Source organism: Salarias fasciatus, chromosome 9 (genome assembly GCF_902148845.1).
Source record: "Salarias fasciatus chromosome 9, fSalaFa1.1, whole genome shotgun sequence".
Classification (NCBI taxonomy): Eukaryota; Metazoa; Chordata; class Actinopteri; order Blenniiformes; family Blenniidae; genus Salarias; species Salarias fasciatus.
This window is the reverse complement of record NC_043753.1, coordinates 42,685-69,003: the sequence shown is the minus strand read 5'-3', so window position 1 is coordinate 69,003 and position 26,319 is coordinate 42,685. Positions and strand designations below refer to the sequence as shown.

The following is a 26,319-nucleotide window of genomic DNA, read 5'->3' as shown; positions in this document are numbered from 1 at the left end:
GGATAATCATTTATGAGAGAATGGTGGCGACATCTGCTATCTGCTCCGTCCTCCGCTCTGCTTCACATGTTGCCAGCATTCTTACCCCCCTCCAAAGGCCGCTATGGTCAGCCAGACTGTCATACATATGCAGTGTTTTTGCGCAGGAGCACACCAACAGGTTGCTTTTCTGTAATCTAATGCATTAGAAATTAAGGTAAAGAAACAAAATATTAAATCAAGAGGATCAGCAAAACGTCTGCCTCATATCTGCTTTATTAATGCCTCAAATCAGGTTTTAAAATGTATTGAACTTTTTACAGTGCGCATTTGCGCAGCGTACCTCTCACTCACACTCCGGGCACTCGTTTCCCTGATACACACGCACACACACGCCAACACACACAAAATAGTTGTATTATTAACCGTCAATAATAATCAAGAACATATTAAAATTAGTAAAATATGTCTCCCCGGTTGCGCACCAGGACGGACACCTTCCCACACCGACCCGTCCTCACCCTGCTCATTTTATTCTGGGACTGCAGGCTCCACAGGACAAAGGTATTTATTCAGAAAATATGTTCGTTCTAAAATTAATTTTTGGAAACGAAAAATACATGGTTTGCTGTACTTTGATGGAGGATATGATATTTTACCTGAATCTGTAACTGGCACATCTGGAGACGCTGCAGTGCCCCTGCTGTCAATACCGTGTTCACTGCTGTGCTCATATTTATTACATTAGTTTAAAAAATAATAATAATAATAATTTTACACCATTTTATGTTATTATTATTTAGTTGTAAACTGACAGCAGCCTACAGTAATTCTCTACCTGGAGGTGACGCGTGAGCGCTTCATGCGCCACTGCAGGTTCTACGCTGGACTGTACAGCAGCTGGAGGTCGGTCAGGTATTTTTGGGGCAGCAGCATTATATTTGTTTCGCTGTTTGGCCCGCGACTGTTCTGACTCTGATTCAGAACATTCCTCCTCTTCACTCCAGTCAAGATCGCTGATGTCCGACACGTCTCCGCCATCAGATTCCCCCTCACTGACCTCCTGTATCATTGCTAAAGCTTCTTCCACCTTATATCTCTTATTTATGCCTGTTTTTACTATCTTTCTTTTGGGATTTGCTTGATATTTTTGGCCATCTGTCTGATTGTCTGCTGTCAGAGCTAGCCCCCTGTTCAGATGCGCGCATGAACCAAAACAAATCAATCACAGAAGAAAAAAAAGCCCCGTGAAGTGCATCTTTTTAATCAGTCTAATAATAATAATAATAATAATAATAATAATAATAATAATAATAATAATAAATAAATAAATAAATAAATAAATAATAAGTCTCACAGACCACTGTTGGCATTTGGAGGTATAAATGCTTTGTAATATTATGTGTGTCATTGTTAGGACCTTATTTACTTCAGAAAAACATACAAGACACATATTTAGGAAAAGTCAAAGATTTAGAGGACAGGGGAATTATTTTTAACAGATTTATTTGAATTCTAAAAACCCAAATGGTCTGTCAGATCGTCTTGGATGTTCTAGTGCTAAAGAAGATAATAAAAACAATTATGTGGTTCATGAGTGATTTTGTGTATCTTTCATGACACTGACAAGCTGAAACCCTGCCTCTGAGGTTTTCTCAGACAAATTATCATCAGATCCTCCTCCCCAGCCTGCTCACACCTTCCGCAATAAACTCTCACTGCGCCAGCTGATTCTGTCGAGCCCCCCCCCTGGTGCGCCGCCACGCCCATCTCGGCGCAAGTGCAGCAGACCGGTCAGAAACCCTCTTCTGCGCCTGTCGAAAATAGGAATGCGCTGCCTCCGCCGCTGATCATCGCCAAGTTGCGCCGTCAAATTAGAGCCTAATAGCTTTTCTTACATTGTTGTTCAGTTTTTTTTATCAGCAGTACTCGTGTGTTTTCTATTAATACTGAATAAGCTTGTGATCTGTGGCACTTGACCTTTTGCAATCCTCACGGTTTTGCTTTTACCGTATGTGCGCACTAACTGTGTCTGCTCACTACTGTTATTATACTACCGTGCAGTGAAAAAAACAGCCTGAGCAACGTATGATTTGTGATGCAGTGCAACACTTTGGACAGTAGAATTCAAAACAGCACGAAACACAATATAATGCATATAAATGCCTACCTGGATGATCCCCATGAAGCAGAACTGAAATAGACTTTTGTCTAAATATTCACCGTCGAACAAACCACGGTCCTTCAGATCAACAAACAGAGTGATGTAAAAATCCATAGATTCCTTCCGGAGGGATCCCCACCAACTTTCTATCCTCTGGTTTGCCGTGCTTGCCCCTTCAATGTAGCTGTCGATAGAAGAGCCGTCCTGTATGTTGCGACGGAGAAAACGCTGAAAGTCTCTGACTTTAACATTCTCTGTGCCCAAGTCGCCTCTCGCAATCCTTGGACAACCACCAAGTTTCTCCACTGCCTCTATGTAGTAGCCTCCAACGATTTTGGGATCACTGCTTGTAGTAAAAGCATTCATCCAAATGATTTTCCGTGAAAACCCGTCAATGCAGTAGTTGATACAAATCCAAAATGGCTTGAGTTTATCGTAGGAGTCCAAGTGCCAAATAAAATTCGGTCCTCTTGCAAAATAGTATCGGCGCAGCAGACGCCTGGATGCCCTGAGTTCAACACCCTGTGGGCCCAGTTCTTTTAGAATCAAACGCATGTCTTCTTTGCGGACACGTAATCCATTCTCCTGACATTTTGCATACATCCACCTATAACCATGTAATTGTCCAGAAGCTTGCAATTGTTCCTGAATGAAAGTAATTATTCGATCGTAACTGGCATAGTTCTTCCTCCAAAACAGGCCATAGAATCTCAACAGCCATTTCAAATGTCGTTCGGAGACAATAAAACGGTGGCGACTTGCAAGCAAAGTAGTAATGTCCTTATGATGAAGTCCAAGGTTAAAGTACAGCTCAACCAAGTCCTGTAGAGTCATTTCGAAGCCATAACGGAGCAGGATGTACTGTATCGTAGTCTCCAGTTCGAACAACAGATGCATGTACTTCCTGGTGTATTTACGTGTGCACGTAGAACTTCTGCGCGCTTGCGTAAAGTTGTTTACGTGCGCACATAAACAACTTTATGTGAGCGCGTAAAAGCTGTGCGTGTGCACGTAGGACTCCCTTAAATTTTTTTTTTTTTTGATGTCCCTTTAGGGGCTCCGTACAATTCAGATTGTCCTGAAGAAAAAAAAAAAAAAGATGTTTGGCTTAATTTGACTTCGAAGACTTGAGGTTCTACAAACATTAGTTCACAGAAACCAGAAGGACAGAAAGTGGTTTTAAAAGCTGAGTCGTCAAACTCTGTACAGTGTGGACCACCTGAGATCATGTTGAGCAGCAGCAGGAGCAACCTGATCCTCCCCGATCAGCTGTGGACGGTTCTCAGAGGAGACATGTTGAGTCCTGATGGGACCAGTCGGCCACAGACACACTGTACAAAGCAGCTGCAGCAGCCTGCTGACCGGTGTGTGACGGTGCAGATCGCTCAGTGTGACCGACACACAGCGGAGGATTCATTTCACTTTCAAGACACAATCAGAGCCGACTGGAACAGGAAGTGTCTCTGTTCATGCAGCTCACTCTCTGTGCTGTGGACAAATCCTCAGCTGATGGAGGTGAAGGTGGTGAACAGCTTGATGGAGTGTTGACCAGCTCCTGGTCCACTTTACAGAATCTGAGAAACTCCACACAGACCAGTTCACTCTCTGAAGGTTACAGAGTTTCATTGTCCTCTGAAGGGGACTTGTTCAGGTCCAGAATGAAGGAACATGGTTCAAAAGCCAACGAAAAATTTAGAAAAACAAACAGAAAATCTCAACAAATTCCAAGGACACAACATGAAGAGGAGGAGGTTCAGTCCACACACTGATGGTTCTGTGTCACATCCAGAGGAACCCTGGCTCGATGCTGGACTCTCACAGCTCTTTACACTGCTCCACTGACACTCAGCAGATCTTCTGGTGGTTCCTCTGTCACTCAGTCTGGATGAAGCTCTGCTCTCCTCAGTAGATCTTCAGGACACACAGCTTCCTCTCTGCTCTCAGTTCTACCACCTGCAGAGAGATGAGAGGAGATGATCAGAGTCTCTGTGAAGCAGCGAGGACTTCAGTCCTGTTCAGAGCAGCAGTCAGCAGCTCAGAGCTCATGAAGGACCACCACTGTCACACCAACACAACAAGCCTGTGGCTCCTCTGATTGGCTGACTGTGTGTCCTCTGCTGTCCAATCCTGAAGCTGCTCAGCGTTCTCCTCTCACAGCCTCACTGAGAGCCAAACTCTGGATCTTTGTTCTCACACTGACTGTGTTTAGTACAAACCTGCTGAAAGCAGCATGGACTCACTTCAACCATCTACTGACCTCAGAGTCTGCAGGCTGCAGTCTGGACTCTGCTGAAGATCAACCAGCTGCTGCACATCTGGATCCTGCAGCTGGTTCCCACTCAGGTTGAGCTCCTTCAGGTGGGAGGGGTTGGACTTCAGAGCTGAGGCCAGAGAAGAACAGCTGATCTCTGACAAACTGCAGTTCATCAACCTGAATAAAGAGAGAAAGAAGTGAGATTAGAGGAAAAAGTTTGATGTTGAAGTGATTGAAAGCGTAAGAAGGTTCAGACTGGAAAAGTTTAGAAATGTAATGCCCAAACAGCTGAAGTCACCAGGAGGAGGGCTCTCATCAACAGGCTGATCACTAACATGCTGCAGAGCTCAGCCCCCCCCCCCCCCCACACACACACACACACACACAGGTCTTCGTATTGTTGTGGGGACATCCATTGATATAATACACTTCCATGCCCTTTACCCTAACCTTAACCATCAAAAATAAATACCTGGAAGGATGTCGGATGCGTTTCACAGCGGCTCCGTGGAATGTGAGTTTTTTTTTTTATATTTAACTCGCACATTTTGACTCTTTTTGCCAGTTTTGAATTTTATTCCCGCATCTGTCAACACTGTCTCCGGAAAAAAAGTAACTTGACATGATGAGCCGAGAGAAAGCCGCCTCATCCGAGGCAGGCCGCGGCAAACTTCGCCAATCCCCAGAGGAGGACACAGACGAGCCTCCGGATGCTAACGCTGCACTTCTGCTAAGTAAGAGGGAAATGATGGATGAAATGCGCACGGACTTGATCAATCGGTTTGATTCCATCATTTCAACCTCAGTGAACGAGAAACAAAAGCAGCTCTGGAACCTCTCGAGGACATTATAGCATCACAAAGTGAGACCATCGCGGATTTGGAGCGGTCTGCTAACGACCACGAGACCAGGCTCACTGCTCTCGAGACCAAGGTGGGGACGCTGACCACCCTAACTGACGCGCTCTCTAAGAAATGCGAGGACCTGGAGAGCCGCTCCAGATGGAATAATATTCGTGTGGTGGGGCTGCCCGGGGGAGCCGAGGGAACTCGCCCGATGGAGTTTACGGCTCAGCTCCTACAGGATCTGCTCCAGCTCGATGAGAAGCCCACACTGGACCGGGCCCATCGCACTCTGCGCACAAAGCCTCAAGCTGGAGACCCTCCTCGCCCACTAATAGTCCGTGTTAGTTTTTTTCAAACGCGGAACCTAATACTGCGCAGAGCTGGAGAAGCGGCCCCTCTTTAGCACATGGGGAAGAGGATTTCCATCTTCCCGGATTATACGCCGCTAGTTGCTAAGAAGAGGGCCGCTTTTGCTAGCGTGAAGAGGGAGCTCCACGCCTGTCCCAACATCAAGTTTGGACTTCTCCACCCAGCGATACTGCGCATTACACTCCCGGGAGGCCAGACACAGAGGTTTGAAGACCCATCTTTGGCATCAGACTTCATTAAAAAACAGGTCAAAAAGGGAGTCCCTCCAGATGCGCCGCTCGGCTGAATTAGCCTCTTGGACTTTGTCCAACACCAGCATGTTAACCCGGTGAGCTTCCTATGTTGCCTGTGACTATTTTACTTGAGTTTTTAATGCTCCAAATACTTATTTTTGATGGGTTGCTGTCTGTATTGTTACCTGTTCATGCTTATGCACACCCCCTACAGTGGTGCAGTTTTTGGACTGTTCACACCCCTCTCCAGTGATTAATATCTTTAAGGGTTCAAGATATTGCTGTTCTTTATAGCATAATCAATATACTATAAGAACCATAACTTCATAACGCACCCTATTTTGTGATATCAAAAGCTGCTATGATGTTCTTTACCTAAATTTAGTGTCCTTATGAGAATATTTCAGTGTGTGTGTGTATATATATATATATATATATATATATATATATATATATATATATATATGTATGTATGTGTATATATATATATATATATATATATATATACACACACACACATATATATGTATGTATGTATGTATGTATGTATGTGTATAAATACATACATATATACATATATATTTCTGCTCTTTTCATTTATTTACAAAGCATTCAAAGGAGAGTAAAGTGTAAACTTTTCAGAAGACTATTCTAATTTTGTGCTTGTCTAAAACATTTATCTTCTACTTGCTTTTTTTCTTTCTCTTCTTTTTATTCCTCTTTTTAATTATTGTTTCTGTATCCTTTATTGTGTGACTGATTGAATAAATAGATGCTAGTGGGTACAGTTATATTTGGGTGTATTCTTGCCAGTGGGCAATGCGTTTTGGTTGTAATTGGATTCATTTTCTGGCTAATCAAGTTACATTGTTAAGTAATTCACAATGTGCACTGTTAAACTGTTAAATATTCTGCTACAGTCCCAATGCCTTAGTTGTAGCTTTGGATTTTCATTAGGTCACTAAGTAGTTGCCAATGGAACTACAGAGCATGTCAGAGGTTTTCTGTTTAGATAATGGGAGGGGAGGGAGCACGCATCCCTTATGGAGATGCTTCTGCCAAAGTTCTTGTGGGAGGGTTGTTTTTTTTTTTAAATTTTGTTTTTCTTTTCTCAGCTTGTTTTTATTGTCTGTCCCTTTTTTTTCTTCTCTTCTCTTCCCTTTTTTTTCTCTCTTTCTCTATTCTCTCTCTGTTTTGGCCACAGTCAGACAAAGCTTTTCAGCACACTGCAGTCTAATATGTCAGTGTTATGGCTGCTGCCTTCATGTGTCAGTGTATGATCATGTCTGTCTCCCCCAGGTGTCCAGTCGTGGCATTTTTCCTTCCTTTCCCAGCCTTCAGCCAAGACCTCACCTTTCCAGCCAGCAGCCATCCTGGACACCTGTCTCCAATCAACCCATCAGCAAATCAACCAATCATCCTCCAGTCCTGCCCCTATATATTGCTTTGTTCCTGTGTTTGTCTGTCTGTGTGAGAGGGAGAGATTACTTGATCTTGTGGAGAGCTTTTTGACACTTTGTCTGAAGTTTTGAGACTTCTTGTTTTTCCCTCCTTTGCCAGACTATTGTTTGTGGGCCTATTTTTCTTAAAACCTACCTGCCCCCACCTAGTGTTTTGTAGTCTTCGCCCATTTTTCTGTATTGTCTTCTTGCTTGGAGAAGGGCTCCAGGTAAGACACCCCGGGGTCTATATTTCTGCATGTAGGAAAAATCCTGTCTATACACACGAGGTAAGCGTGGGTGGCTGCCACGATCTTCTGTAGCAGGCAGGTAAGGTTCAGGTTTAGCTAGTTAGTTAGGGCTAGTCACTGGTTAAGGTAGTTAGGGTCACAGGGTCGAGGTGTAGGGGAAGTTAGGGTTTTTGTGTTTAGTGGCACCGCCCACAGGGCCCTTCTCCTATGTCCTCCTGCCCTCTGTTAGCTCTCCCTCATTTTTGCCTTTTGCCAGCTCGTTGTTTTAAAGCCTGCTGGCAGAGTTGTGGTATTTTTGTTGTAACTTCTAAATTTGTTTGTAATACTGCTTCTGTTGAATTATATCCTTTGTTATATAAATTCCCCTTTTCCTTTGGAAAAGGCCACCCAAGTTTGCTTGTACTGCACCTTGTTTTTGCCCGCACACCACCTGAAGCTTAGTTTCCATCCGTCCAGTAGGCCTGCACATAAGTGTTGCGTCCCCCCCCCCCCGCTCCTAGCTTAGCCACTTGTAACATCTTAAAGGGGGGACGTAACAGTCAGTCTTGGGCCTATGCATCAACTATGACTCAACTTGAAAAAGATTTCAACTGGGGGCAAAATTAAATGTGTTAGTTTTAATTGTAAGGGTCTTAATAACCCTATAAAACGCAGCAAGGTGCTCCATTTTCTGCACCAACTGGATGCCCAAGTTTTTTTTTTTTTTTTTTGTTTTTTTTTTGCAGGAAACCCATCTTAAAGCTTCAGGTAAACTGAAGCTGAGGAGAGGATGGATCGGCCAGATCCATCAGTCATCATTTCAGGGAAAATCTAGGGGAGCAGCCATTCTGCTACATAAGTCCATTTCATTTGTTCACTCATATACCATCTGTGACCCTAATGGCAGATTTATCATAGTTACAGGCCATATTCAGAACACTGCTGTAATCTTAGCCAACATCGATGCCCCCAACTGTGACGATGATGGTTTCTTCAGACGCCTCTTTTCAAACATGCCTGATCTGTCCACCAATTATCTAATACTAGGAGGAGATTTTAACTGTTGGCTGGAACCCCAGGTGGATCGATCCTCACCTAAAGCATGTCCACCCTCTAAATCGTCCAAAGTAATACAGTCTTTTATGAGGGAGTTTGGAGTAGCTGATGTTTGGCGTTCCTGTGATCCAACCAAACGGGAGTATTCCTTTTTTTCACATGTCCACCATACCTTCACTCGCATATATTTTTTTCTACTAGATGACAGACTGTTGTCATCTGTGTCTGAATGCAGTAATGATGTCATCAGTATTTCAGATCATGCCCCAAATCTCTATGACCATAGTTTTCAAGGATTTAGTCTCAACATGCAGATCCTGGTGTTTTAATTCTCGTCTATTATCAAATTAAGATTTTCTTAACTTTATATCTTATCAAATTGATTTTTTTGTGAGTCAGAACAAAGCTCCACAAGTTTCAGCATTATTACTCTGGGAAACTCTAAAAGCATATATTAGAGGGGAGATCATTTCCTATTGTAGTTATAAGAAGAAAATTCGACAGGAAAAATTGATTGAACTCAGAAAACGCATAACCCAATTGGACCAATGTTATGCTAATTACCAAGATCCAGAAATATATAAAGAACGTCTGTTATTACAAGCTGAAGTCGATGCCATATTGACATATTGCCATATTGACACACCATACAGTTGAACTTCTTCAGCAAACTCAGACCCAGGTCTACGAACATGGTGACAAAGCCAGCAAACAACTAGCACACCAGCTACGTCAGCGAGCTTCTTCTCAATATATTTTGGAGTTGCAGATAAATTCAGGTAAAACCACGGATCCAAATGAAATCAATTCTATATTTCAAAACTTTTATAGTTCCCTATATTCATCTGACCACACACCAACACCTGATTTTGATGTTTTTTTTTGATCATCTGGCAATTTTCCCTATCAAGGACACAGTGGTTACACTGTAACACATTTCTGTAAATTTATGGTGAATTTACAACAGTATCTTACTGTTTTTTGTAATAAATGTAAAATACTGTTAAATGTCCATCCACAGCATGTAAATTAACGGTAAAATCGGTCAGTTAACAATAACAGTAGATAACTGTAATTTAACAGTATAAAACAGTATTTTCTGTCAAGTGGTGGAGATGGGAACCATTTTCTTTCACAAGTTGTGTCACTATCCATCAGCATCTTACTGATAATTATGGGCTTATGTTTCTGTTTTGATGCCACACTTCATTATTCATCAAACTTTTCACATTACTCAAGTTATTTTTGAGTGAGAAGATGTGACAGGATATTTCTGAACCTGACTTTGGACAGCACAGCTTCTTCATCATTCCAAGCTCTCCATGTGGACTTCAACCAACGAGGTAAACTTACTTTGAATCTCAAAACACTGCCAGTGTCCATGATTGTTTGTCTGCATGATTATTGAACAGTTGACATAATAAATAATAGCTTGTTTCATTAGGTCTGTTTCACCTGGTCAGGCTGCTAAAATTGGAAAAGCAAGCTCTGTAACTTAGCCCAAGTAAGAGGTAACCTCCCTCCCTAAACTATAACGACCAAATAACCACTCTCTCTCCGTTCTGTCTCTGGCTGTTCTCTCTTCCTCACACTTTTCACAGTTTATTGCTCTAGCCCTTTTCTGTCCCCTCATGCTTCCGCTGGTCTGTTTCAAATTTTTATATTTTACCAGTGACGTTGTGTTGCTAAATTTTTGTTTGTCTGTCTGTTTTACAGGCACTAGTCATCGGTGATGGAGGATACCAGTCAAAAGCTGCAGTCAAATCCTCTCACTGTTCACTGTCTTTCTCCTTCTCTTCTCTTTCTCCACTTGTTATTGTTCACATCGACACGTACAAAAGACTTGTTCACAAGCTGGAGTGTTCTGTTTCACTGTTCTTGGTGCTATTTTAATGCATTGTCTGAACTTATGCTTATTAGTAAAGCCATTCATTGAGGATTTTATTATGTACAGTGTATTCCAAATAGGTAATGGATACCTTTTCTTTTTTGTAATACAAATTTTCTAAATGTTATATTACAAAGTCTGCGGAGGGCTTGTAATAAAGTACAAGAATGTTATGGAATATATATTCTCTTGTTTTATACCTGGGGTTCTCAAACGTGCTACTTAAAGGTCTGGTCTGATTTTTATTCAAGTTCAGAGTTCAGGAATGATTGGCAATAACATTTAATCAATATTAAATCAGTTCACTTTTGATTATTCTGGGAAACAGCGTTAGTGTGAGCGCTCTGTACTCTGTCAGTTCTTGATTCTTGAAAACAGCATCAGAGTAAGGGGTCGTTGCGTTGTTCGCTCTGTGCTCTCCTCCATCTCCTCTGCTCGCCTCAACTGCTACTTTTCTTCAGTTGTTTTTGGATGCGTTTGTGATCGGCTGGTAGAAGCACAAGCGCAAGAAGGTATACAATTTAAGTGAAATAAAAGAAAAGTCACGTCTTCTGTGTTAATAGTCGGACTTGTGGACGTTTCCTGCTGTGGTGATAAACATGAGGTTGGATGGACATGGGTCCAGATTGACTTGCTGTTCAGTCCAGAATTTCAAAAGCCCTGTGTGATGTTATAAGCTACTTTTTTTAATTTGTGGGGATTTATAGAAATTAAATGTAAAATAGCAAATTTAATGTTCTTTGTGAATAAACTTGTGTTTACTGTAAAATTACCATAACAGAGTTATCCTACTGTTAAGTACTGTAATCCAAAATACAGTAGTATACTGCTAAAATAACAGTAGATGTGCTGTAAAATTACCACACCACCCATTGTTATCCTATGGTAATATACTGTAATTCAAAATACAGTACTATACTGTTAAATTACAGTAGGTGCATTGTAAAAAAAAACAGTAAAATACTTGCGTCCCTGCTGCCAGTATTTTACTGTTTTTTTTTACAGTGAAATTCTTTACAGTGTAAAACTTTAGAAAAACAGATTACTATGTCAGAGCTTAATACTGCAGCAGCATCTTTGCAAAATGGGAAATGTCCAGGACCAGATGGCTTCCCACCAGAATTTTATAAAAAAAGTTCTGGCATAAATTGGCTCCACTACTAAAGGATATGTACGAAGAATCATTTGTTACAGGTTATCTTACTCAGACCTTAAATCAAGCTTCCATTTCCCTTCTCCTTAAAAAAGGAAAATACCCTTTAGACTGTAAATGTTATCGTCCAATAAGCCTACTTAATGTAGATTTTAAAATTCTGTCCAAACTCCTTGTTCTTAGATTAGAATCAGTTCTTCCATCGATCATTTCCTCAGACCAGACAGGCTTTATCCAGAAAAGATACTCTTTCTCTAACCTTCGACGCCTATTCAATACAATCTACACACATACTTCCTCCGACACTCAGCAAGCTCTGATCTCTCTTGATGCTGAAAAAGCTTTTGATCGAGTGGAATGGGATTATCTCTTCTATACATTAAAGAAATTTGGTTTTGGAAATAATTTTGTTACATGGATTAAATTGCTTTAGGGGAGAGTGGGGTAAGTAGTGCCAATTTTTACTTCAAGTTCCTTTTACACACGGGGATAACAGGAATGCCTGCAACTAAAATATGTTCATACAGTTTAGGATGTTGTGCTTCCCTGGGAGCAATCGCTTTGGATCTTAAATAAACTGTGTGAGAAATATAGCTTTGGAAAAAAAAGTAGTTTTGTGGCACAACTTACCCCAAGTGCGGGGTAGATTGTGCCATTAGTCAGAATACACTGGGGTAAATTGTGCCACTGATAACTGAAGTAAAAAAGATACTTTTAATATCAAAAATTTAGTGTTTTGTAATGTTTTTTGTATTTTTCATATGGACCAACTGTCTGAAATAAAGTTTATATAAAAATGACAATGCTAGATAAAAACAAGACAAATTAAATACAAAACTACTTTTTTAATGCTTATTTAAAGTTTTAACATAATCAAAGGCCAATTTGCTTCAACAAGGCCTAGTGCCACATGAACACATGCTAAGAACAAAATCAAAAATCAAAAATGAGCACCTGACTGCGTCTGAATATCTTCACAGATTCGACCTACTACTGGACATTCCACTTGTCAATGCTGCAGTGGAATATGAACTTGCGCTCCCTTCTGGCTCAATCACCACGCTTTTATGGTGGGGGAAATTTTTTAAGCACATCACCTCAAGGGATGACTCCTTCATCATTCTCTCTAAATGTGAAGATGGACTTTCCATCAACAGGCCTCTTAACCTGCTTCAGAAACTTTGAAAAGTTGGAGCCCTGTCTGTCTTCCTTTTGTATCTGCGTGACATGATGGATTCTGATCTGAAATTAAGAATGACACAGTTTTAGTGATCAAATGGAAGAATAAGATGTACAATAACAGTACATTCAAAAAAAGTAATGTATAGTAAATAATCACAAGTTAGGTTAAGTTGTGCCAGTGGCACAACTTACCCCAGGTCCTTTGGCACAAATTACCCCAGGCCCACCATTTTGAAAAAAATGCATCCCCCAGCTGTTCTGAGCTAGCATCATGTTAACTGTATAGACTCATGATGTAGCTTAATAAAGCAGTAAAACATGTGTGAAATGTTTTCAAAGTTTTCTATAATTGTTCAAACACAGCAATCAAAAAACCTTAAACATAGAAATTTTACTTTGGAGGGCAAAAAAATGTTTTTTAAACTTAAATGTGCTTACCTCTCAAGCTATGTGTCTCCCTTTTTTTGCAAGATGAGCGGAATGGACGCCTCTTCAAAAATATGTGGTCACATGACCAAAAACTACTATGGTTTTCTAAATAATAGGGGTGGCACTACTTGCCCCTTGGCACAAATTACCCCGCTCTCCCCTACTCTTCTCCGCAAGCCTCAATCAGGACGAACAACATCTATTCTGAATATTTTCCCTTATCTCGCTCACCAAGACAGGGCTGTCCTCTTAGTCCCTTACTTTTTGCAGTCGCCATTGAACCTTTGTCCATAACCCTGCGATCACACCCCTGCATAAAAGGTATTACCAGAAATAATGTTGAACCGAAGGTGTCTCTCTATGCAGATGATCTTCTTTTATATATATCTAACCTATCGGTCTCTGTTCCAGCCATTCTCACTACGTTGGAGGATTTTGGCAATATATCGGGGTATAAACTGAATTATTTCCTATTAATAATCACGCTAGACTTTTCCCACTTCGTGTTTGGTTTGGATTGGGGGTGGGGGGGCCGCCGGTTGTTGGGGCTGTCTGGCGGCGGTGGGGCGGGGGCCCCGGGGGGCCGGGGTCGGCGGGTGCCGGTTCATGTCCGGGCGGCCGGGGTGTCCTGGGGCGGGTGTGGCTGGGGGCCCTGGGCCCTGGTGCCTGGGGGCTCTCTCCTTCCGTGAGGGTGAGGGGGTCGACCTGGCTGGGGGGGCCGGTCGGCTCGGGCGTGCTGCCGCGGCCTGGGTCGGTGCGCGCCCTGGTGTCTGGTTGCTGCCCCGGAATTCAGGGCATCGGGGTGGGTGGTTGTGGTGGTGGGGGACAGGGGGGTGGGGTGGATGGGTGGGGGGAGGTGGGTGGGTGGTGGGGACTGGGCGGGGTGGATGGGGGGGTAGATAGGGGGTTGGGGAAGGTGCGTGTACGTGTATGTGTATATGTGTGTGGGTGTGTATGTGTGAGTATGTATATATGTTTTTGTATGTGTGGGTATTTATGTAGGTGTATGTGAGTGTGTGGGTGTGTATCTGGATATGTATGTGCATGTGTGTGACTATGTGTAAGTGTGTATGGGTATGTATCTGTGAGCGGGGTATGTATGTGTGTGTGGGTGTGTATCTGTAAGTATGTATGTATGTCTGTACGTGTGGGTGTATATGTGTGGGCGATTGGAGCTATGTATGAGAGAGTGCGGTGTCCTGTGGGGGGTGGCCCCGGTGGGCCTGGGGGCGGTGGGCCCTGGGTCTGGGTCCTTCTGCTCCCCCCTGTCTGTCCTCACCTTCACTCCTCCTGATGCATGATGGGTGTGTGCTTCTTGGGTCGGTGGCTCTCTGGCCATAGTCGCTGTCCGCCCTGGTCCTGGGGGGGGGGGGGGTGGCGCTCCTGGCCCTGTCCTTCATCGGGGGTTCCTGGGTGACGGGGGTGCTGCGGCATCCCCGGACCCCCCTCTCCCCCCGCTCTCATGCACACACACGTAGGGCTTTGGGAGGCGGGCTTATCAAGTTGGGTGTGGTGGAGGGGGCCATCTAAGTGGCCCCAATCACTGCACGCTTCAATGGCTCGCCTCTCAGTCTTAATTGCACTTAGTCATCTAACATGACCAAATACATACAAACACACACGTCGGGGGGTCTTGGCGCGCCGTGTCGGGGGTGGGCCTGTTCAGGTGGATGAGACTGCTCGTCTGGCCTCACTCGCGGCACGGTGTGGTTACTGACCCTCAAATTTTAATCGCAAACAACATATATTCCATCAACACTCACGAGACGGAGGGGGGGGAGGGAGGGCAATGGGGTCTTCTGCACCCCCGTTTCCGGATTCCTTCTGGTGGGGGGTGGGGCGGGGGGGGCTGTTGTTTTCCCCACAGGCCGGGGGTTCGGAGCGGCTGTGGTTTGGGGGGCTGCTGGCTCTGGGGGGTGCATACCTGTCTGCGGCGGTGGGGTGGGGGGGTGGGGGCGGCAGTTGTGGGTGGCGGGGGGTCCTGGATGTGGGGTTCGGTGTTCCCTTGCCTTCCGGGGGTGTCTCCCACAGGATGTGACAGTTGGATGACGCGGGAATGTGAGTGTGTTTGGGGTAGGATGGACTGTGTGTGCGTGTGTGTGTGTGCGTGTGTGTGTGTGTGTGTGTGTGTGTGTGTGTGTGTGCTTGTTAGCGTGTGCGTGAGAGTGTGTGAGTGTGTTGGAATGTGAGTGTGTGTGTGTCTGCGTTTGTTTTAGGGATGAGTGGTTGTGTGTGTGCATGTGTGTGTGTCAGTATGAGTGAGTGGGTATGAGTGTTGGGTTGGGGCGGGGGGGAGTGAGGCGGGAGAGGACAGGGGGTGGGAGGGGTGGGCCGGGCGGTGGACGGGAGGGTGGGTTCCGGGTGGGGGTCGTGGGGTGGGGGGGTGATGCCCTGGATCTCGGGGTGCATGGCCGGAGCGCTGGGGGGTGTACTGGCCTGGGGTGGGTAGCCGCCCGTGTGGGCTGGTTCTCCCGGGTGGGTCATGGCCCCCCGCCTGGGTGGAGGGTTGGCTCCTGGGCTCTTGGGCCTCGGGCTCTCGGCCCTGCCCGCCCCGGGCGTCCGGCGCCCGGGGTGGACCGGCTCCTGCCGGTCGTGGCTCCGCGGGGCCCGGGCCCCGGGACTGCCGGGGTCCCCGGCCGGGGCTTTCCTCTGCCCCGTTTCTGGACCGGAGCGTGGGCGTCTGCCTGGGGGGGCGGCTTGGATCCGGGCTCTGTGATGTCTGCCGGCTGTCTGGGCTCTGAGGGGCCTCTCTGGCCTGCTTCTGGCCTTCTCAGAGGTCATATATGCATGATCACTATCACCATCACTGTCACCATCATATTCACATGATCACGTTGATCTTTAATCACTCTTCACGTACTCGGTTACCTTGTCTTCTTGTGGTGGTTAGAATAATGGAATAATAATCTGTAGCAGACCTCTCTTGATGCACGCCCCGAGTTTACTACTAGTTACTACTAGCTATATTCAAAAAAAAAACAAAAAAAAAAACGGTTTGTGGTGTCCTTGCATTTCCTTCCTCCCCTACACCTCCTTTTATTTTTGTGGCCTGGTCTGTTCACTAATATGGTTCGGAAAAAAAGGAAAAAAAAATGTATGTGAACTTGGGGCGCAGGTAGGTGACGTGTGATGTGGTAAGTGACGCCTGTTTTGTATTGTGACTTTGTACATAGGTTGTGCCCCCCCCCCCCCCCGTTCTCCCTCTCTTTATCTTTCTCTCTTTCTGTCCCTGCTCTCTGAGCGTTTCCGTCCCGGTCCTGTCCGGCAGCCATGCCGGATGCCAGCTTTAAATAAAGGCAGCAGCAGGAGGAGACTCGGTCTCGTCCTGCTGCTAACATTAAAATCTGTTCGGATAGTAAAAGGCTACAATCATACAATATTGCACGCCCCAGCTGCCGAACAGGACAAGGGAAAAAAAAAAAAAAAGACTTTTCCCACTAAGTACCTTTCCATTCAAAATTGCTTTTCATGAATTCTCTTATCTTGGAATTTGCGTTACAGACAAATTTTCAAATTTATATGGTGCTAATTTTGCTCCGCTATTGTCCCGAATTCGAGAAGATGTTGACCGTTGGTCTTTGCTGAACCTTTCACTGGTGGCTCGAGTCAACTGTATTAAAATTAATATACTCCCTCGATTCTCCTGTCTATCTCAGTGCATACCAATCTTTCTTCCCTCTGTAACCAAACTGTCTACCTTACGAAAGGATGGCCCCTGAAGTGCAGGCTCTCTCTGCATGTTGTTAGAAAAAGAATGTTAATAGGAGGAAATTCGTGTGCCGGAAGAAGCTGTAACATGTTCAATGATGCGATGCACCGATTTTCAGTAAAACAGAAGGATTGAACGATCGTTTCATCACATTTTATTTATGTAGCAGTAGCAGTTAAACTGTATCAGGTGAGATGACGGTATCACGGTAGAACGCAAATCTCTTCCGTGGCCAAATTTATATTGTTTCTACCGTCATACCATGTATACCATGCAGCCCTAATATAAAACTAAAAACAAGAAAGATGTAGAAATGTGATTTCATGTAAATGCCATTATACTTTGGTTTGCTGATCAATTAAAAATATATGAAACAAAACTATTGTGACTGACTTGATCTGAACTGACCAACAGAAGCAAACAAAAGCAAGTCCAGTGGAGGAAATGTCAACAGCCAAGGTGACTTGACATAAAGTCAACAAGTCAAGAGTTTGCTTAGTTTGTGCTCATGGAAATCCTTAGTGTAGATCACTGTCAGATCAGAATGATGTCTGCAAGTCAGTGTCAACACAACCTTCCCATGACACAAACCAACATGGAGTCTGACCTCAGATCCTCCAGACTGCAGAATGGACTCTTCAGAAAACCACACAGCTGTTCAACTCCTGAATCCTGCAGCTGGTTCCTACTCAGGTCCAGATGTTTCAGTAGAGAGGGGTTGGACGTCAGAGCTGAGACCAGAGAAGAACAGCTGATCGTTGTCATCTTACAGTTCCACAACCTAAGTAAAGAAAGAAAGCAGCAGAATCAATGAGGAGGAACCATTCAGATGTGTTGATGGAGAAATGTGCTGCTCCACATTACTGTCTCCTGACCAATGAGCTGTTCTGTTGTTGTGGATCGTCATCACTCAAATCATTAACATGTCAACACAACAGTCACACACCTCCTCATGTCCACACTAGAGCTGTCAATTGATGAAAATATTTAATCGCGATTATTTGTATGATTGCCCATAGTTAAATCTCGAATAATCGCAAATTGATTGCACATTTTTCCATCTACTCCCAATGTTCATCCATCCATCCATTCTCCATTTCTACCACTTATCTGGGAATGGATTGTGGGGGCAGCAGTCTAAGTAGGGATGCTCAGAATTCCCGATGCCCAGACACTTCCTCCAGCTCTTCTGAGAGGATCCCAAAGCGTTCCCAGGCCAGCTGAGAGACACAGCTTCTCCCGCGTGTCCTGGGTCTTCCCCGGGGCCTACTACTGGAGGGACATGCCCAAAACAACTCCCCTGGGAGGCAGCCAGAAGGTATCCTAAAAAGCTGCCCGAGCCACCACAGCTGGCTCCTCTCGATATGGAGGAGTAGCAGCTGTACTCCAAGCTCCTCCCTGGTGACTGAGCTCCTCACCCTATCTCTAAGAGAGCGCCCAGCCACCCTGCGGAGGAAACTAGTTTTGGCCGCTTGTATCCGGGATCTTGTCCTTTCGGTCATGAGCCAAAGCTTATGACCATAGGTGAGTGTGGGGATGTAGACTGATCAGTAAATAGAGAGCTTCGCCTTTCGGCTCAGCTCTTTCTTCACCACAACGGAACGATACAATGACCGCATCATTGCAGCCACTGCGCCGATCCGCCTGTCAATCTCATGCTCCATCTGTCCCCGCACTCGTGAACAAGACCCCAAGATACTTAAACTCCTCCACTTGGGCCAGAGTCTCTCCACTGACCTGAAGGGAGCAAGCCACCATTTTCTGGTTGAGGAAAATGGCCTCAGATTTGGAGGTGCTGATCCTCATCCCTGTCGCTTCACACTCGGCTGCGAACTGCCCCAGTGCATGCTGTAGGTGCAGGTTCAATGGAGCCAACAGAACAACATCATCTGCAAAAAGCAAAGATGAAATCCTGTGGTCCCCAAAACACACTCTGTCTGGCCCGTGGCTGCACCTACAAATTCTGTCCATAAAGATTATGAACAGAACCGGTGACAAAGGGCAGACCTGCTTGAGTTCAACAACAGACTGGACAACCCTTAACAAGTCGCACCAGACTCCGTAGTCCCAAAGCACCCCCAACAAGACACTACGAGGGATGCGATTGAACACCTTCTCTAAGTCCACAAAACACATGTAAACTGGTTGTGCAAAGTCCCAGAAAACCTCGAGCACCCCATGGAGAGTACAGAGTTGGTCCAGTGTTCCACGACCAGGACGAAAACCGCATTGTTCCTCTTGAATCAGAAGTTCAACAATCGGTCGAATCCGCCTCTCCAGTACAATGGAATAGACCTTCCCAGGGAGGCTAAGGAGTGTGATCCCCCTATAGTTGGAGCACATCCTCCTGTCCCCCTTTTAAAAAAGGGGAACCGCCATGACCTGCTAATCCAGAGGCACTGTCCCTGACCGCCACGCGATGTTACAGAGACGTGTCAACCAAGACAGTCCCTGCATATCCAGAGACATAAGGTACTCAGGTGAATCTCATCCACCCCCGGAGCCTTGCCACCGAGGAGCATACCAACCACCTCCATGACTTCAGCTTGGGTGATGGACGAGTCCACCTCTGGGACCTCGGCCTCTGTTTCCTCCATGGAGGACGTGGCAACGGGATTGAGGAGGTCCTCGAAGTATTCCTTCCACTGTCCTATAATATCCCCAGTTGAGGTCAACAGCTCCCCACCTCAACTGTAAACGGTGTTGGTGGAGACCTGCTCTCCCCTCCTGAGGTGCCAGATGGTTTGCCAGAATTTCTTCGAGGCCAACCAGTAGTCCTTCTCCCCAAACTCCTCCCAGACCCCAGTTCTGGACTCCACAACCACTTGGACTGCAGTGCGCTTGGCCTGCCGGTACCCGTCAGCTGTTTCTGGAGTCCCACGAGCCAACAAGGCTCGATAGGACTCCTTCTTCAGCTTGATGGCAGCCCTTACTTCCGGTGTCCACCACCGGGTTCGGAGGTTGTCACCATGACATGCAAAGGAGACATCATGACCATAGCTCTGAGCAGCCGCTTCGACAATGGAGTTGGAGAACACGGTCCACTCTGACTCAATGTCCCTTGGGACATGAGAGAAGCTCTCCTGGAGGTGGGAACTGAAAACCTTGCTGACAGTCGGTTCTGCCAGACGTTCCCAGCAGACCCTCACAACACGTTTGGGTCTGCCAAGTGTCCAATTTCCTCCTCCGCCAGCGAATCCAACTCACCACCAGGTGGTGATCGGTCGAAAGCTCTGCTCCTCTCTTCAACCGAGTGTCTAAAACACATGGCCAGAGGTCAGATAACACGACAACAAAGTCAATCATTGACCTCCAACCAAGGGTGTCCTGGTGCCAAGTGCACTTATGGACACCCCTGTGCTAAAACATGGTATTCGTTGTGGACAAACTGTGGCTAGCACAGAAGTCCAATAACAAAACACCACTCGGGTTCATATCAGTGAGGCCGTGGATTCCAAATCACACCCCTCACTGTCGCTTCCCATGTGGGCGTTGAAGCCCCCCAGGAGAACAATAGAGTCCCCAGTTGGAGCAAAGTCCAGCACCCCTCCCAGGGACTCCAAGAAGTCCGAGTACTCTGCACTACTGTTCGGACTGTAAGCCGAGAAAACAGTGAGGCACCTATCCCCGACCCGAAGGCGCAGGGATGCAACCCTCTTGTTCACTGGGGTGAACTGCAACACATGGCGGCTTAGCTGTGGGGCTATAAGCAAACCCACACCAGCCCGCCGCCTCTCACCGCAGGCAAAGCCAGAGAAGAGGAGAGTCCAGCCCTTCTCGAGAGATTGGGTTCCAAAGCCCAGGCTGTGTATAGAGGTGTACCCGACTATATCTATCCAGTACCTCTCAACCTCCCTCACAAGCTCAGGCTACTTTCCCCCAAACGGGGTGACATTCCATGTCCCTAGAGCTAGTCTCTGTGTCTGGGGATCAGTTTGCCGATCACCTTGCCGTTGGCTGCCACCCAATCCACAATGCACCCTGCCCCTATGGTTCCATCAGCGGGTGATGGGTCCACCGGAGGGTGGGCCCATATTGTTCCTTCGGGCTGAGCCCAGCCGGGCCCCGTGGGCAAAGGCCCGGCCACCAGGTTCTTGTGAGCCCCAACCCCAAGCCTGGCTCCACACCAGGCAATGTCACGGTCCTTGATTTAAAGTGTCTCTGTCCATTAAAGGGAACATTTTCAACTTCTCAATACTCTTGTCAACATGGGGCCGGACAAAAATTCTTTCCTTTATGTAAATGCATGTTTATTGTTGTTGCCACAGTCCAGAACAATATCAAATACTGTCCAGAATAATCTCCACATAACCTCAAACATTCTGCAGGCTCAAAAAATAGGCCGAAAGAACATTTTGACCTGAAAGGAATATCATTTAGTAATGATCTGACCATGTAGTGTCCAACCAGCTACATTTCCCGTTTTCCAAACATTTTTCTACTCAAACTGATTGAGCTCATGCCTCACAATAACAGACTCCTGAAGCAGCAAATCCTTTTGGTCAGTAACTGAAGAGAATTACCTGGAGAATTCCGAAAAGAAAAGAATCTCACAGCCTACTTATTCCTCTCTGTTCCTCATCCAACTCACCACAGACATCAGATACAGAGACGCTGCTTTCACGTTGTGGTGGCCATCTTGTGGAGGAGCCACTCGCTACCACTCAAAACATATGTCTGATTTTTCCAAACTGCTTCTCCTCCTGTTTTGAAGGATCGCAAACAGCTTTAAGGGGCACACTTCCACCTACTGTACAGGAGTGTGCCGTATCACATCACAGACCTCTCAGTTTCCCAAACTACGGTGCGAGACGAGGGGCACAAAACGCAAATGAATTAAACCCCTTGTCAAATATATTTGTGGGGTCAATAGGAATTGGAATTACCACGTTATTGTCAATTTTGACAGCCCCAGTCCACACACATCAGTAACCTGCTGCTGTGCTCATTCAAATCGCTCTCTGCAGGATAAGAGTCTCAGATCACAGCTGCTGACAAACATTTCTCCTTCTACAACAGTGACAGACAGTCAACTGACCACAGATACTCCAGACTGCAGAGTGGACTGTCCAGAAAACCACACAGCTGCTCAACTCCTGAATCCTGCAGCTGGTTCCCACTCAGGTCCAGATGTTTGAGATGTTTCAGGAGGGAGGGGTTGGACTTCAGAGCTGAGACCACAGAAGAACAGCTGATCTCTGACAAGCTGCAGTTCCTCAAACTAAATAAAGAGAGAAAGAAGTCAGATTAGAGGATAAAGTTTGATGTTGGGGCGGCTGTGGTTCAGTGGGGAGAGCAGTCGTCTTGCAATTTGGAGGTTGTTGGTTCGATTCCTGTCTCCCCCTGTCTGCATGTCGAAGTGTCCTTGGGCAAGGCACTGAACCCCAAATTGCCCCCAGTGGATGGACTGAGCGCCTTGCAAGGCGGCCGCCACCACTGGTGTGTGAATGTGTGTGTGAATGGGTGAATGTGTTCATGCAGTGTAAAGTGCTTTGAGGTCTGCTAATGCAGAGGAAAAGTGCTATAAAGGTGCAGACCATTTACCATTTACCATTTGAAGTCATTGAGAGCTGAAGAAGGTTCAGACTGGAAGAGTTTAGAAATGTAAAGTCCAAACAGCTGAAGCCACCAGGAGGAGATCAGCTCTCATCAACATGCTGATCATTAACATGCTGCAGAGCTCAGTCCACTCTCTGTCCCTCCAACATCTGGAATCCTCCTAAACTCCTCTCAGTCATTTGACTCCAACAGATTCTAACTTCAGACAGTGAACTGACCTCAGAGTCTCCAGGTTACAGTTTGGACTCTCCAGTCCAGAACACAGAATCTTCACTGATGAATTCTGCAGCATGTTGCGACTCAGGTCCAGATGTTTCAGATGGGAGGGGTCAGACTTCAGAGCTGAGGAGATCACTTCATAGTGAGAATCAGAGAATTCACAGTCATGAAGTCTGTAATGAGACACAGAGAGGACAGGACGTTATGAGAGAGGACACTTTGGTTGGACTGTTTGACATCAGAGCTTCAGATATGTGGCCCGTCAGAGCGAAGTCTGACGGGCCACATGGTGGAGTAAAGGTTAGTGCCTCAGAGCAGGAAGGTTGTGGGTTTGAATCCAATTCATTCTGTGTCAGGATGATCTGTGTGTGTGTGTGTGTGTTCTTGTACATACCCAAAAGTAAGGACCAAAATTCGTATTTCACCAACAGAGTAAGGACATTTTTGCAAAGTGAGGACATTTTTGCCGGTCCTCACTTTTCAAAAGGCCTTTTTATGGCCTTTTTGAGGGTTAAGACTTGGTTTTTGATTTAGGGTTACAATTGGGTTGAGGTTAGGTTTAGGGCATAGGTTAGGGTTAGGCATGATGGTTAGGGTTAGGGTAAGGGGCTAGGAAATGCATTATGTCAATGAGTGTCCTCACAACGATATAAGTACAAACGTGTGTGTGTGTGTGTGTGTGTGTGTGTGTGTGTGTGTGTGTGTGTAATAGTTTGAATTGATCTTAAATCACCTCGTTCTGAGTTTCTTTCTCTGATTCAAAAATGTTCAACTCAAAAGTCTTCAATCAAAATGATTATCTGAGGTCATTTTCAGGATTCTTCTAGTCATCAGATCTCATGAAGAGATATAAATCATCACTGAGCTCTGATCTTCATCACAAGTATGATCAGTGCATTCAGAGCCTGACACACAGTGCTGAGCCACGTTTCTTCATGACAGATCATTGACAGGACTTGACATCGGCCTGGGCGATAAAACGATAGCGATAATTATCGAAATATAATTTTTGTCAATAGAAATAATAAAAAAGTTCGATAAAAGTCGATAGATTTAAACTGTAATTACACCACCCAAACACCAGAGAAAGGGGGGCGCTAATGCGACATGAACGCTAGTTCTCGACCAACATTCAAGCGAAGAAGAAGGTGAGGAGGACCAGAGCGGCTCGCACAGAGCATGAAAGCTAAAGGACAACACCACAGCCAAAATGAGCGATGATGAGACGGAGGATTACACCGAGCCGACCCACTCAAAGCATGCTGAAAGAATCGTAGACAAGAGAGGCCCCACATCTTCAGTTGTTTGGTGGTATTTTGATTTTAGCCGAGCGATGCCGAGCAGTGCGCTGTTCACACGGCGCGTCGAAGCGGCACAGAGCGGGGCGGCGCTGCTGCTCTGCAGTGCTCACTCGCAGCAACAAACCCTCATTACAGCATTTTTTTCGGGCACCGTGCAATGTTCTGCATTTTAACTTTTAATTTTGTGCAATGTTCCTCATATTTGTGAAATGCTGTGTAGTAGTTTGTCATGTTCTGACATTAAAGACTGGTTAAATTACAAAAGCAGCATCTGGTTTTGTCAACTTTCACTCATGGTCAAGAATCAGCCTTCAAATTTGAAAGAAAAAATGATTTGACAATTATCGTGATAATTATCGATATCGACTGATAAGAAAATTTATATCGTGACAACATTTTTTGTCATATCGCCCAGGCCTAACTTGACATGAACATTTTCAGCTTCTTGTCCTTCAGACAAGAGGCTGCTGACTTGAACTTGGCAGACGAATAAAGTAACTCACCCAAAATTAGCATTCTGTGTTACTTTAGCTGTTGACCTGAACCGTGTGCTTTATTTGTGTTGTTGAAGTTTGAATCTTCTCTCTCTGTTGGCTCTGCTGATGGACATTTGCTCTCTTGTAGACCTACTAGTCAAGATGTACATGTGGTCACTCCGTCCTCGACCACAGCCACTGAAACAAGCTTTCATCCTTTTACTGGTGTTATGAATGATGTATAGTTTTCCTTATTTGAATAAGTGTAAAATAAACAAATCATTTCAGTGATAGTTTAAAGCTAGGGTTGGCGATCTTGGATAACTAGCATGTAGCACAAATGTAGCATCTCCCCAAGGCTCCGCCTAGCTCCACCCAGCTCCCACCCCAATGGAACGCACCCACTTACATGCACGAGCACCGCTGTCCTCAGCGCTTCATTTCTTTGTTTTTCTTTATTTGCACTACGCCAAGTTATGGTGCACTCAACGGTAAGTAAACCCCTAAACATTCTTCTCCACCATTCTGCAACGATGCGCTGTCTTTCTACGCGCGCACTGAACCAGGGTCAGTGCACGCCATTGACATGTACGCGCAGGGGGCAGGTCGAACGGCGAAGGGATTTGATTGGTTTCAAAAAAAGTGTCCCGACAAGACTATTGGTTGCTGTTTTTCCCATTTTACTCCTGCTGTGGATAGCGGATATTTTCCACTCTACTTTAAAAACACGCTATGAATTGCTTCCCATCGGGTCATAAAGATCATTTTAACCAGTATTTAAAAAAATGTATCTCATTCAGATCGCCAACCCTAGCTTTAATGATCTAATGGTTTATCACATGAATGTTCTGGTAACGTATAACTATCCATTATAACTAGTTAATAGGCCATTAATAAACTGTTAATGAGCTATAAATGACTGGTTAAGCAGCAGTTAACAGTTTGTAAAGGATTTATAACTGAACTGGTGTTGCTTTTGTCATTGAAAATTATGACGTGATATCCTCGTCAATGAACCTATATGACATGATGAAAACGAGATGAGCTGAAACTCGTGGTTACGTGATAACAACTGTAATAAAACATATCATGTAATATTGTTGATGGATAAAAAAATATGAAATGCGGTTTAGAAAATAGGAGCTCTGCTAAAATGTCTCTTCATTTTCGTTGACTAAAACAAGACGAAATGACATTTTTAATGTTTTGCTGCATTTACGATTCTGCTTCTGTTTCACAGTGCAGATGCCGGCAATGTTACTTCCTTGGTCCAGACTCGTGGTGTTATTTAGATGCAGTTATGGTGGGATCATGGCCAGGCACAGAAATGATACATCGACATACTTTGATTACAAACAAGTGGAAAACAAAATGGAATGTGTCTTCAAAAAAGACGGGGAGAAATGCGGCCACAAAATAAAGGGGGAAAAAATGAGGAGATGGCCACTGTGAGATTTTCAGAATCTTATAAGTTCACAACATGCCATGCTGTACAGCATGAATCTAAAAATATTTGGCTACAACATGAATTTTGCTCTGTGCAGACTGCACCATGAAGACGTAAGCCGAATTGCAGCTGACGGCGTGCATGAGTCAATGTGAATGTGAAGCAGCTCAGCAGGAGGCAGAGAGTTTTAAATTTATTCCGTACGGATGCAGAACAGTTGACTCATCTACTTGAGCTGATGGCTCCTCACATCTCTGTGAGTTGATTGCCTCAAATTTCTGATACTATGGAGTAAATTCAATGCACATTGCTCCCAACCCCAACAGTTTGACAAATGCAGGTGAAATCAAATTTAACTGCCCTTATTAAACCAGACAGCATCAGGAG

At 45.1% G+C, this 26,319-nt stretch overlaps 1 protein-coding gene across 1 annotated transcript in view; it reads right to left on the bottom strand.

The window, feature by feature from the left end:
* The window catches only part of LOC115394191 (NLR family CARD domain-containing protein 3-like), a gene marked incomplete at its 5' end in the record, with an annotated part of 43,107 nt that overhangs the window by 14,758 nt on the left and 2,030 nt on the right, over positions 1-26,319 (bottom strand). Inside the window, 4 exons of the mRNA XM_030099406.1 lie at positions 4,401-4,574; positions 17,538-17,711; positions 21,969-22,151; positions 22,708-22,881. Of these exons, the coding sequence (XP_029955266.1) occupies positions 4,401-4,574; positions 17,538-17,711; positions 21,969-22,151; positions 22,708-22,881 (705 nt within the window). The remainder of the gene's footprint in view (positions 1-4,400; positions 4,575-17,537; positions 17,712-21,968; positions 22,152-22,707; positions 22,882-26,319) is intronic.